The sequence below is a fragment of the Scyliorhinus canicula genome, chromosome 7, assembly GCF_902713615.1.
Source record: "Scyliorhinus canicula chromosome 7, sScyCan1.1, whole genome shotgun sequence".
In the NCBI taxonomy this organism is placed as follows: domain Eukaryota; kingdom Metazoa; phylum Chordata; class Chondrichthyes; order Carcharhiniformes; family Scyliorhinidae; genus Scyliorhinus; species Scyliorhinus canicula.
The window spans coordinates 210,678,114-210,692,478 of NC_052152.1; the positions used below are offsets into that span (position 1 = coordinate 210,678,114).

A 14,365-nucleotide genomic window follows, 5' to 3' on the forward strand; every position below is an offset into this window, starting at 1 on the left:
GAACTTTACACTGAATCCTTGCGGCCAGTGACCATGGAATATTTCAACATCACCTGTCGGGGCAGGATCTGAATCAATTACCCGAGGTGAAAGGTCAATCAGTTTCTTAAACAAGGTACAGGAATCAGCAAAGAATCAGTAAAAATATCTGTCTCACTCTGTGTCTGTCTTCTTCACAGACCTACTCGGGGTTGTTCTGTGTGACTGTAAACCCGTACAAGTGGCTCCCTGTGTACAGTGCATCTGTGGTTGGTGCTTACAAGGGAAAGCGACGCTCAGAGGCTCCGCCTCACATCTACTCCATTGCTGACAATGCGTACAACGACATGGTCCGCAGTAAGTAGCATCCGGAGAACAATAGTGAATAGTAGTGAATAATGGTGAACCTCAGAGATCAATAGTGACAATGCGTACAGCAACATGGTCCACAGTAAGTAACACCTCACAACCAACAGTGAATAGTGGTGAATAATGGTGAAAATGCGCACAACGACATGGTCCACAGTAAGTAGCACTCCAAGAACAATAGTGAACAATGGTGAACAATCGTGACAATACATACAATGACATGGCCCGCAGTAAGTAGCACCCCAAGAACAATAGTGAACAATGGTGAATAACAGAGAACAGTGTACAACAACATGGTCTGCAGTAAGTAACATTCCGAGAATAATAGTGAATAACGGTTAATAGTATACAACAGTAGTGACAATGCGTACAGCAACATGGTCCGCAATAAGTAGCATCCTGACGTCAATAGTGAATAATGGCGAACAGAAAGAACAATAGTGACAATATGTACAACAACATGGTTTGCAGTAAGTAGCATCCCGAGAACAATAGTGAGTAATGGTGAACAACAGTGAACAATAGTGACAATGCAGACATCATGGTCCTCAGTAAGTAGAATTATAAGAACAATAGTGAACAATGGTGAACAATAGAGAACAATGCGTACAATGACGATGCGTACAGTGGCATGGACCACAGTAAGTAACTTTGCGCGAATAAAATAGTGAATACAACAGAGATCAATAATGACAATGCATACAACAACATGGTCCGCAGTAAGTAGCACCCCAAGAACAATAGTGAACAATGGTGAACAACAGAGAACAGTAGTGACAATGCATACAACAACATGGCCCGCAGTAAGTAGTATTCTGAGAACAATCGTGAATAATGGTGAAAAACATATAACAATAGTGACAATGCATACAGCAACATTGTCCGCAGTAAGTAGCATCCTGAAGTCAATAGTGAACAATGGTGAACAGAAGTGAACAATAGTGACAATGCATACAACAACATGGTCCGCAGTAAGTAGCATCCTGAGTCCAAAAAGGTTGGGTGGGGTTGCTGGGTTACGGGGATAGGGTGGAGGTGTAGGCTTGGTTAGGGTGCTCTTTCCAAGGGCCGGTGCAGGCCCGATGGGCCAAATGGCCTCCTTCTACACTGTATATTCTATGATGATTCTAAACAATAGTGAACAATAGTTAACAATGGCAAACAACAGAGAACAATAGTGACAATGTGTACAATGATGTGGTCCGCAGTAAGTAGCCTTCCGAGCGTGGGAGACGTGTCCATCAGAGAACAATAGTGCACGGCTGGGTTAGCCGACCTCAGCTGCTGGGTGTTACCTTCCAGTGCGTATGTAATGATGATCGAGTCAGTGCATAAAAAACGTCTAGTTGAATTTATTAAATAACAATAATGTGGGCTGGTAAACAACATTAAAAATACTAATAAACTGGAAACTAGAGCTATCACAAAACCCAACTATCCATAATGGCTTCTTACTCAGACTCCCTTAGGCTGCAGTGTCACACGGTGTAACTTGCCTGCCACCTAGTGGTTGGAGATCAAACATATTTACATGTACAACTGCTTATGCATATCACTACATCCCCTTTCCTTGAGATTTTAACAAAAACATATACACATGATTACAATTAATATTACATGTGATATGTATAGTCCATTGTTCATATCATGTACAGCTACATTGTCAATTACAGATTCAGTCTGTCAAGTTTCTTTCTATGCCTTGTTGATCTTCTGAGTTTCGGTAGATCTGATGAATCTGCTTGACAAACGTGTGTTTCTGAAGGAGTAGTTGGTAAGACTACATCATTGTGTGGAACCTCAGACTGTACCATTATTGTGTGGAACCTCAGACTGTACCATCATTGTGTGGAACCTCGGACTGTACCATCATTGCGTGGAACCTCGGACTGTACCATCATTGTGTGGAACCTCGGACAGTACCATCATTGTGTGGAACCTCGGACAGTACCATCATTGTGTGGAACCTCGGACTGTGCTATGACATTTGATTTATCCTTTGGTTGAGTTGGTTTGACATACACAAGCTCTCATTGGCATCATCTGCTTGCAGTTGAGTAACAGGTTGCTTAACTTTCACGAGTGCCTGCCTGTTTCTCCTTAGAACCTGTCCTTGCTCCATGATTACAGTGTAAGATCTCAGACCTATTTTCTGTAATATTTTTGCACATTCTGACCAGCCATCAGGATTCTCCACCTTCACTAACATCATTCGGATTTAAAGGTTCCTGAGCCCTGGTTGACTTGTCATAGTAACTCTTCTGATTCTTCCTTTGAGATTGCAGCTGATTCCGTATCACATGATTTACTTGCTGCATGGTTTGGCATGGCAGAGTTCTTAACTTTCAACTCATTAACAGTTCTGATGGTGACAAACCACAACTTAATGGTAATGCTCGGTAGCTAAGCAATGCTAGAAATGGATCATCTTGGCTGTCCATTGATTTCTTTAGTAGTTGCTTTACTATCTGCAAACCTTTCTCTACATTTCCATTAGACTGAGGATACAAAGGCCTCGTGACATGTCTGAAGTCAGAACGCTGGGCAAATGCCTTCCATTTGTTACAATTTAACACGGACTATTGTTACTCATGATGACTTGTGGAATGCCAGAACGTGCAAATATTGCTTTTGTATGCATAATAATAAGCAAGCTTGACAACTGTGCCACCTACAGATAATTTGAATAGTTGTCGACTATCAACAAATATTCTTTCCCTTCGAGATAAAACAAGTCTATCCCTACTTTTTGCCATGGAACTGACACAATTTTGCCCATCTCCATTGTTCCTTCGTTTGTCGATTTTGGAGTTTCTGACACGGTAGAGCATTCTTCCACCATCGTCTGAATATCCTTCTTGATTCCCGGCCAATACACCGTATCTCACGCTCTCCTTTTGCACTTTTCAATCCCGACGTGACCCTCATGAATCTTTAGCAATATTTTATTACGCACGGACTGTGGAATGATTATTCTTTGTTGTCGTAGTAACGCTAGCTTTGCTGTGAGGCTATGATATTTGGAGCATGACCCTTTCGGCCATCCCTTGCTGAGATTATTTATTGCCATTTGCAGAATGTCATCTTTTTTCGCTTCTGCCACTATGAATTCTGATTTTGCGTCAGATACTGGCAGTGTCTCTGTTATCAGGCCAACATGCACGGGCACGTTTTCTTCCATTAAGTTATCATCCAGAGTGCAGTAGCTCTGGATAGTGCATCTGCCTGGAGTGTAAATTGGATCAAAATCATCCCGCTGAAGCTTCATCATCATCCTTTGGATGTCAGGTGATAGCTCACTAGGGTTTTTTTTACAAGAACAGTAGGGAGGCCACACACATAACTGTGAATCTTCTCTAATCCGTTGACTAATCCTAGACATTCCTTCTCAATTGGAGCATATCGACACTCCGAATTGGTCATCCATCTGGATGCAAATGCAACCGGCTTCCAATCAGAACCACCTTCCACTGCAGTAAAACTGTACCTGACCCATCCCTCCACACGTCTGTCGAAATGTTTGTGTTCTTGGCCGGGCGGGAAAATGTTTGAACTGAAGTTGTTGTTAGAGCTTTTTTTCAGTCTGATCCACTCTTGGTCATGTTTATCTGTCCATATAAATTTATTCACTTTACTGAGAACTTCTCGAAGACCTCTTGACTTTGCCGACAGGTTTGGAGTAAATTTACCAATAAAATTAATCATTCCCGATATTCTCAATACACCTTTTTTGTAGATTGGTCGAGGCATTTTCATAATTGTTTGTGTTTTAACTTCATCAGGTTGTCCGCCTTGAGCAGACAACCTGCCTCCCAGGAACGTTTCCTTGACGCCAAATTGACATTTGGCCTTGTTGAAACGTCGTCCATGCTTCTCGACATTCTGCAATACTCTGATCAGCCTTTCATTGTGTTCCTTTTGTGTGGAACCCCAAACGATTATGTCATCAACATATACACGAACACCCTGAATACCTACCACAGTGTGCTCCATTGCTCTGTGAAAGATTTTGGATGCAGACATTATGGCAAAGAGCGTGCGTAGAAATCAATATCGACCAAATGGAGTATTGAATGTACAATACTTAGTATTCTCTTCATCCAATTTGAGTTGCCAGAAATCCTTCGAGGCACTGAGTTTACTGAAGAACGTCGCATCTGACATCTCACTAATTATTTCATCTCGCTTGGGTATTGGATACTGTTCCATTTTGATGTTTGCATTGAGGTCTTTGGGGTCCATGCATATCCTGAGATCATTATTTAGTTTTTAATACACCATTGAATTCATCCAATCTGTCGGTTGTCGATTTTTCTGATCACACCAAGATTTGTCATTCTGTCTAATTCAGCTTTTAGACAGTCCTGTCGTGGTGCTGGAGATCTCCCTGGAGCACGTATCACTGGCTGAGCATTACGGTAAAGGGCAACACCAAAACCCTGAAAAATCTCTGGAAATGCTTATAGACTCCAACGATCCACTGTGTGCGTTCAGAGCCCAGTCAGTGTTATGCACTCTTTATACTAATTCAAGCTTCAACACCTAGCAGCAATTCACGATCTGTAGCTACTTTTGAGAATTTGACTTTGTGAAATTTATCTTTTACTTGGACTTCAAGCTCACACATGCCTAAGGTGTCAGTTCTTTGACCGTTATAGTCCTTCAAGAAAACTGGCTTGTTTAATATTCTGGGTTTTATTTTCATCACTTCAGTATCAGTGATACTGATGAGATTCACCATCATTCCTGTGTCTAGTTTAACACTATGAATGATTTATTTACAAGCAAAGAAACTGTCCAGTTATCATAGGACATAGAACACATAGTGCAGAAAGAGGCCATTCGGACCATCGAGTCCTCTTGCCTGTTCCTGTGCTGTAATTTTCTTTGTTCTTTACGGAAGTTGAGGGGGGACCTGATTGAGGTCTACAAAATTAGGAGAGGTATGAACAGGGTGGATAGCAACAAGCTTTTCCCAAGAGTGGGGGTGTCAGTTACAAGGGGTCACAATTTCAAAGTGAGAGGGGGAAAGTTTAAGGGAGATGTGCGTGGAAAGTTCTTTACGCAGAGGGTGGTGGGTGCCTGGAACGCTTTGCCAGCGGAGGTGGTAGAGGCGGGCACGATAGCATCATTTAAGATGCATCTAGACAGGTATATGAATGGGCAGGAACAGAGGGAAGTAGATCCTTGGAAAATAGGAGACAGGTTTAGATAAAGGATCTGGATTGGCACAGGCTGGGAGGGCCGAAGGGCCTGTTCCTGTGCCGTAATTTTCTTTGTTCTTTGTTCTTTGAGTCTGCACCGACCCACTTGAGCTCTCACCTCCACCCTATCCCTGTAACCCAATAACACCTCCTAAAACCTTTTTGGACACTACGAGAAATTTAGCATGGCCAATCCACCTAACCTTTACATGTTTGGACTGTGGGGGGAAACCGGAGCACCCGGAGGAAACCCACGCAGACACGGGGAGAGCGTGCAGACTCCGCACAGTCAGTGACCCAGTGGGGAATCGAACCTGGGACCCTGGCGCTGTGAAGCTACAGTGCTATCCACTTGTGCTACCGTGCTGCCCTAATCTTTAGTTACTGTAGACACATCATTGTTTTAACTTCATATTTCAGTAGGAGACATTTTACTCTGTTTGGCTTTGTTGGCCCTGTCTTCATTCAAAACAACATCAATGAAAAATATTCCCTCTCAATTAACATCATCAATGGTATTGATGGACTTTTCTGAACTAATTATCTTGCTGGAAAAACATTGCTTGCCAAAATGGTTTTGACCCTTGCACTTTGTGAAAACCTTTCCAAATCCGGGACCTTGCCTTGGTAGATGCCTGTTTCTACACTGCTGACACAAAATGCTCAGCAATCGCTTAAAATGGACACTACTGCTGAGATGACGTTTAATTTTCGACTGCGTCGCAACATCTATGCCGTCGGCTTCACTCAGGACTTTTGCACCTAAACTCTTCACATTTCACAGTAACTTCATTACAATGAAAGCCTACTTGTGACAATAAAAAATGATTATAATTTACCGTGTTTATTTGCTGCGCAGCTGATTCACTCGCATGGCAAATTTTAAATGCGTCTTGGAGCTGTAGCTCATTCTCCCTCAGAAGACATTCACGCACTTTATCATTTTTGATGCTGAAGACTCTTTGATCTCTAATCACAGATGACTTTAACGTCGCAAAATTGCAGGTTTGTGCCTTCAATTTTAGGTCAATGAGAAGGCTATCAAACGAGTCGCCCATCTGCTGCATGCGCATTTTTAAAATGTTCCTCTCAAAGGTTTTATTCTTTTTTGGGGTACAATGCTCATCAATCTTAACGATGGCCTCGAAGCTCTCACTATCTCCCTCCTGTTCAAAGACCAATGTGTTGAAAATCCCTATTGTCTGTGGGCTGCTACAGTTAGCAGTGACGCTATTTTCCGTGAATCAGGCTGCTTGTAAACTTACGGCTGTCACATACAATGTGAACTGCTGTTTAAAAGTGCGCCAATTTGTATCTACGTTACCAGTTACACGAAGATATTGAGGCATTTTCAAACTTTCCATCTTCTTCTGCAAACCAATTCAGCATTGAATGATTTCTTGTGATGCTCCCCGTTTACTATTATTTTTGTAGTACCGTTTCCGAATTTCATCAAACTCCTGGTACCATGTTATGTTCTGATGCATATGCAATGTTTGAGTCAGTGCACCAAAGAACGTCTAGTTCTTGACTAGCTGAATTTATTAAATAACAATCATGTGGGCTGGAAAACAATACTAATAATACTAAAAAACTGGAAAACTAGAGCTTTCACAAAACACAACTATCCACAATGACTTCCTATCCGTACTCCCCCAAGCTGCTGTGTCACACGGTGTACCTTGCCTGCCACGTAGTGGTTGGAGGTCAAACATATTTACATGTACAACTGCTTATGCATATCACTACAGGTGGTGAGGTATACTGCAGACTGTGAGTATCATTGAGTGACTCCTGATATCAGACAGATGAGAGCCATATTGGGGGCTGTGGGACGGAGGCAGGCTGGGAACAATTATTAATAATCACTCCATTTTTCTAGATCGGGAGAACCAATCAATGCTGATTACGTGAGTCCCTAACTTTCATATTTTAATAATATTTAAAAACTAATCCTACTTGATTTAAAGTTGAAATGAAAGTGAATTGATTGATTAGGATTGAATTTTAGCTTAGAGTTAACCCTGTTAATATTCTGAATTATTGCTCGTTACTCCTGGTGATATATCAGCATTATCCAGTAATATTCCTCGGTGTAATGTCAAATTGTAATCTTCACCGAGGCTTTCCCAACATTCCTACTGGTGGTTTGTTTGCTTTGGGGCTGTTGCTTCAATCTGTTAACTCTGCTGCTTAGTTGTGACCATAAAATATTGCATTTTATATGAAATGTTTCTGTATATAACAGACCGTATGTTTTTTTGGATAACGTTCCTTTACAAATTGACAAACTACACATTTCTGTCCATGTTTATAATGAGAAATTCCTATGTAAACATGTCACACTGTAATTACACTCTCCAGCCAGAGGTGGCAATGTAGCACATTGGCTTGTGCAACACTCTGACCACTCCATTTCCCTACTTTTCAAATCGTTTTGGCAAATTGCTGCCAATTTCTACCCCCACACTGAGAAACATGTCAGTGGGACAAGAACCAATCACGTCTGGCCACCGGGCAGGGCACAGACATTTAAGCCAATTCACTGGTCACCAGCCAAGTCAGTCAAAGCGAATCATCACCGATTCCCTCCGGATTCTTCCTGCTTGTGTTAAAGGTACAGGCCATTGCTTCTGCTTGTGTTAAAGGTACAGGCCATTGCTTCTGCTTGTGTTAAAGGTACAGGCCATTGTTTCTGCTTGTGTTAAAGACACAGGCCATTGCTTCTGCTTGTGTTAAAGGTACAGGCCATTGCTTCTGCTTGTGTTAAAGGTACAGGCCATTGTTTCTGCTTGTGTTAAAGACACAGGCCATTGCTTCTGCTTGTGTTAAAGGTACAGGACATTGCTTCTGCTTGTGTTAAAGGTACAGGCCATTGCTTCTGCTTGTGTTAAAGACACAGGCCATTGCTTCTGCTTGTGTTAAAGGTACAGGCCATTGCTTCTGCTTGTGTTAAAGGTACAGGCCATTGCTTCTGCTTGTGTTAAAGGTACAGGCCATTGCTTCTGCTTGTGTTAAAGGTACAGGCCATTGTTTCTGCTTGTGTTAAAGACACAGGCCATTGCTTCTGCTTGTGTTAAAGGTACAGGCCATTGCTTCTGCTTGTGTTAAAGGTACAGGACATTGCTTCTGCTTGTGTTAAAGGTACAGGCCATTGCTTCTGCTTGTGTTAAAGACACAGGCCATTGCTTCTGCTTGTGTTAAAGGTACAGGCCATTGCTTCTGCTTGTGTTAAAGATACAGGCCATTGCTTCTGCTTGTGTTAAAGACACAGGCCATTGCTTCTGCTTGTGTTAAAGACACAGGCCATTGCTTCTGCTTGTGTTAAAGGTGCAGGCCATTGCTTCTGCTTGTGTTAAAGATACAGGCCATTGCTTCTGCTTGTGTTAAAGACACAGGCCATTGCTTCTGCTTGTGTTAAAGACACAGGCTAAAAGTCACAGGTCCTTTACTCATCCATTGAACAAAATGGTAATAGTGAAAATAATAGGAAGGAAAGACTCAGAGAACAAGCAGGGTTTAAACAGGAGGGACCCATCAACAGATAGATCCAAATTATTTCATCTTGAATCATTTATAACTGTATCTACAGACCAGGGCACATTTCATTCTGTATAAAAACATACACAACCTTTTTAACACTGAGAATAACACACCAGAAACCTTTATTCTCTCTGATTTGTATTTGATATTTTGAATGATTATGAATATTTTGTTTTTTGGGGTTTAACTTTTTCACTTTTTTCTTTTCCTGGGTTTTATCTGTTCCCAGTGGGGAATCAGGAGCTGGGAAAACGGTCAACACTAAACGTGTTATTCAGTACTTTGCTATTGTTGCTGCCTTGGGCGACGCAAGTGGAAAGAAGGGCGTAAGGATCAACTCTTTCAAACCTCTTGCCTTTTTATTTTGCATTTTTGCCTTTTTCTGGTAAAACTGTTTTGGCCGCTGGCGTAGTTTAACATTCAGTAATTTATCCACAGATTGAATGTTACTGAGTAAATATTTTTACCCCTAGAGTTACGTTTTTTTCTTTTTTTTTGAATGTTTTTAAAACAAAACTTTTAAAATATAATTTTTCGCATCTGTGCTGTTTTGATTTTTCAAATCATAATTGCTTCTCTTTTTCAGTGAAGGAAATTACTTACTGTTTTAATCAGAAAAAAATTATTATTTTCTTTTTTCCCGCCAAGTCTCAACCAGCCACAAAGACTGGGGTAAGCCCACTGCCTCTGCCACTGCTGTGTGTCATTCCTTTGTGTAGCTGTGGACTTGTTTATATGTTCTCTGTCATTCTCCACACACTGTGGGGGCGGGTGGGGGGTGGGGGGGGGGGGGGAACCAGGACCAGCAGCAACTCCATCAACATCGAGGTATCAAGCCTCACAATCGATACTTGATCTCTGATCATGGGCCGGATTCTCCGACCCCCCCGCCGGGTCGGAGAATCACCGGGGGGCGGCGTGAATCCTGCCCCCGACGGCCGCCGAATTCTCCGGCATGGAGATTCGGCGGGGGCAGGAATCGTGCCGATCGGCGGGCACCCCCCGACCCGCCGGGTAGGGGAGAATCCCGCCCCAGGTCCTTGTTCTAAAAATCAATCAGTGCAGCAAGATTCTGAATAAAATTGATCTGAGTTACCAAGTGACACTAATTAGGAATTCCTAACCGCAAAGATTTGGCCACCATCATTGAACTCAAGGAGACGCAAGTTGGAGAATGGATGGGGTAAGGGTGCCTGTGTGAAGGGGGTGGTATTTTGGGGGGGTTTCTGAAGAATAGGTCATTAATTGAAGTGAATACCGGGGACAATTTATACTCATATTCACTTTATTGAATTGCCAGGGAACCCTAGAGGATCAGATCATCGAGGCAAACCCAGCAATGGAAGCTTTTGGAAATGCCAAAACCTTAAGGAATGACAACTCGAGCCGTTTTGTAAGTTACTTAATGACATCTTCTCACTCATCATTGCCAACGTTAAACAATAATTGAGCATGTTATACCGGACAATATATTGTTCAATAAGAGGTTTGATAAGAGGAAATTAGATTCGTGTGTGATGCATTTTCTGATCGAGTTGCACGTGAGTTGAAGTGCCGTCACTATTGCATGTTCTAATGTGGATGCCCTTCTCTTCTCGTTGTGTAGGGGAAATTTATTCGGATCCACTTTGGGCCCACGGGAAAACTGGCATCAGCTGATATCGACATCTGTAAGTGTTGAGACACAGTATGAGGCTCACAGTCGGATATCTGCTGTATATTGTGTACCAGATTCAGGAGAGGTGTCTGCTGGGTTTAATATCCCTGAATGAAACATGCCTGGGACAATTCTTTACACTCAACACTTCACAATTAATAAGTCAGCTTCAATCCAACACTAAACTAACAGCCTCGCTCAGTAAAACTGAGATTGGCTTGTGAAGTGTAGTTTGATTGATAGGAACAGACTGAGCCTAATTGCAATTGGAAATCTATGCTAATGAGTCACAATTCATCTCATTTCTATGTAGCAGGTTGGAGCAGAAATGATCACATTTGCAATTACATTACAATTGTTTTTGGATCTCCCCAGAAGTCATAGAAATACCTGCTGTCGATCATATCACAGCAAAGCTGACAGCATCGAGAGGAGAAATTCCCCACATTGGAACTGAAGGGGAGGGTCTTCCTGAGTTTGGATTAAGGTGCCTGTTGATTGGTCGGACTGGAGAGTGTTTTACTCTGATTGGGTCTATTCAAGTTAGATATGTTTACTCCCTCTGTGTACCCGAACAGGTGTCAGAATGTGGCGACTAGGGGCTTTTCACAGTAATTTCATTGCAGTGTTAATGTTAGCCTACTTGTGACACAAATAAAGATTATTATTATTTCTGCTCAAACCCTTTCTGCTTGCTCCTTTAACAGAGCTGAATTGTGACTACTTGTTATCACAGAATGCAGAAGGGGCCCTTCGGCCCATCGAGTCTGCACCGATACATGAAAAACACCTGACCTGCTGACCTAATCCCATTTGCCAGCACTTGGCCCATTTGCCTTGAATGTTAAGATGTATCAAGTGCTGATCCAGGGACCTTTTAAAGGATGTGAGGCAACCCGCCTCTACCCCCCTCCCAGGCAGCGTGTTCCACACCGTCACCCCCCTCCCAGGCAGTGTGTTCCTAACTGTCACCCCCCTCCCAGGCAGTGTGTTCCTGACCCTCACCACCCTCCCAGGCAGTGCGTTCCTGACCCTCACCACCCTCCCAGGCAGTGTGTTCCTGACCCTCACCACCCTCCCAGGCAGTGTGTTCCAGACCCTCACCACCCTCCCAGGCAGTGTGTTCCTGACCGTCACCACCCTCCCAGGCAGTGTGTTCCTGACCCTCACCACCCTCCCAGGCAGTGTGTTCCTGACCCTCTCCCACCCTCCCAGGCAGTGTGTTCCTGACCATCACCACCCTCCCAGGCAGTGTGTTCCAGACCCTCACCACCCTCCCAGGCAGTGTGTTCCTGACCGTCACCACCCTCCCAGACAGTGTGTTCCAGCCTCTCCCACCCTCCCAGGCAGTGTGTTCCTGACCGTCACCACCCTCCCAGGCAGTGTGTTCCTGACCATCACCACCCTCCCAGGCAGTGTGTTCCTGACCGTCACCACCCTCCCAGGCAGTGTGTTCCTGACCCTCACCAGCCTCCCAGGCAGTGCATTCCGGACCCTCACCCCCCTCCCAGGCAGTGCGTTCCTGACCCTCACCACCCTCCCAGGCAGTGTGCTCCAGACCCTCACCACCCTCCCAGGCAGTGTGTTCCTGACCCTCTCCCACCCTCCCAGGCAGTGTGTTCCACACCGTCACCACCCTCCCAGGCAGTGTGTTCCTGACCGTCACCACCCTCCCAGGCAGTGCATTCCGGACCCTCACCACCCTCCCAGGCAGTGTGTTCCAGACCGTCACCACCCTCCCAGGCAGTGTGTTCCTGACCGTCACCACCCTCCCAGGCAGTGCATTCCGGACCCTCACCACCCTCCCAGGCAGTGCATTCCGGACCCTCACCACCCTCCCAGGCAGTGTGTTCCTGACCCTCACCACCCTCCCAGGCAGTGTGTTCCAGACCCTCACCACCCTCCCAGGCAGTGCGTTCCTGACCGTCACCACCCTCCCAGGCAGTGCATTCCGGACCCTCACCACCCTCCCAGGCAGTGTGTTCCAGACCGTCACCACCCTCCCAGGCAGTGTGTTCCTGACCGTCACCACCCTCCCAGGCAGTGCATTCCGGACCCTCACCACCCTCCCAGGCAGTGCATTCCGGACCCTCACCACCCTCCCAGGCAGTGTGTTCCTGACCCTCACCACCCTCCCAGGCAGTGTGTTCCAGACCCTCACCACCCTCCCAGGCAGTGTGTTCCAGACCCTCACCACCCTCCCAGGCAGTGTGTTCCAGACCATCAAAATGGCTTCAATCTGTTCCCCTCAATCAAACCTTGCCTTGACAATAAGTCTGAGTTTCAGGATTACTGCAGCTTCCAATCTCCTCTCCTCAGTTTGTTGCATTCAAGTCATTTCGGACTGTGGGCGGGATTTACCCACCGGCGCGCAGTGCATATCTCAGCGGGAGAGACAGCGTTCCAGCGGGAGATACCGGTGCCACCATTGTCCTCGGAATTTCCTGTGCCCCGGTGTGGGACCGGAGTTTCCCGTGTTCCTGTGTGGAACCGGAGTTTCCTGTGTTCCTGCATGGAACCGGAGTTTCCCGTGTTCCTGTGTGGAACCTGAGTTTCCCGTGCTCCGGCATGGAACCGGAGTTTCCCATGTTCCGGCGTGGGACCGGAGTTTCCCGTGCTCCGGCATGGAACCGGAGTTTCCCGTGCTCCGGCATGGAACCTGAGTTTCCCGTGCTCCGGCATGGAACCGGAGTTTCCCGTGCTCCGGCATGGAACCGGAGTTTCCCGTGCTCCGGCATGGAACCGGAGTTTCCCGTGCTCCGGCATGGAACCGGAGTTTCCCGTGCTCCGGCATGGAACCGGAGTTTCCCGTGCTCCGGCATGGAACCGGAGTTTCCCGTGCTCCGGCATGGAACCGGAGTTTCCCGTGCTCCGGCATGGAACCGGAGTTTCCCGTGCTCCGGCGTGGGACTGGAGTTACCTGTGAAGAGCCTGTAAATCCCGCCCCGTGTTTCTCTGCTTGATGGGATTATCTGGAATCTGCTCCGTCCTAATTCTAATCTTTAACTTTCAGATCTCCTGGAAAAATCCCGAGTAATTTTCCAGCAACCTGGCGAAAGGAGTTATCACATTTATTATCAGATATTCTCTGGGAAAAAGACGGAGCTGTTTGGTGAGTGTGAACAGTCACAATTTAACACCTCTCCCAACACCTTTGTATCTCAATATTTTCTCGTTGAATAATTTGCCAGCATCCTGACCCTGGATGGATGAGACTGGCACTGAGAGAGAGAACAGACCTGGTGTATCTGAGAGGAGATCATTGAAGGTGACAGAACAGGTGGAGGGAGCAGTTACTAAAGCAGAGAGTATTCTGGGATTTATTAATAGGGGAACAGAGTACAGCAGCGAGGAGATTCTGCTGAATGTTAGCCCTCAGCTGGAATATTGTGAACAGTTCTGGGGGCCACGCTATAGGAAGGATGTGAACACATTGGAGAGAGTGGGGAAGAGGTTTACAAGGATGGTTCCAGGGATGAGAAACTTCAGTTCTGAGGACAGATTGGAGAGGTTGGGACTGTTCACCTTGGAGAGAAAGCGGCTGAGAGGCGATTTAATAGAGATGTTCTAGATCATGAGGGGGCTGGTGTTATGACATCCTGGGTGAGTGTAC

The 14,365-nt window shown here is 45.3% G+C and overlaps 1 protein-coding gene across 1 annotated transcript in view; it reads left to right on the forward strand.

Moving 5' to 3' along the window:
• Nucleotides 1-14,365, forward strand: part of LOC119969176 (myosin-7-like) — a 184,968-nt gene that overhangs the window by 10,899 nt on the left and 159,704 nt on the right. Inside the window, exons 3-9 of the mRNA XM_038802412.1 lie at nucleotides 180-336; nucleotides 7,435-7,462; nucleotides 9,325-9,421; nucleotides 9,744-9,767; nucleotides 10,396-10,488; nucleotides 10,702-10,765; nucleotides 13,766-13,864. Of these exons, the coding sequence (XP_038658340.1) occupies nucleotides 180-336; nucleotides 7,435-7,462; nucleotides 9,325-9,421; nucleotides 9,744-9,767; nucleotides 10,396-10,488; nucleotides 10,702-10,765; nucleotides 13,766-13,864 (562 nt within the window). The remainder of the gene's footprint in view (nucleotides 1-179; nucleotides 337-7,434; nucleotides 7,463-9,324; nucleotides 9,422-9,743; nucleotides 9,768-10,395; nucleotides 10,489-10,701; nucleotides 10,766-13,765; nucleotides 13,865-14,365) is intronic.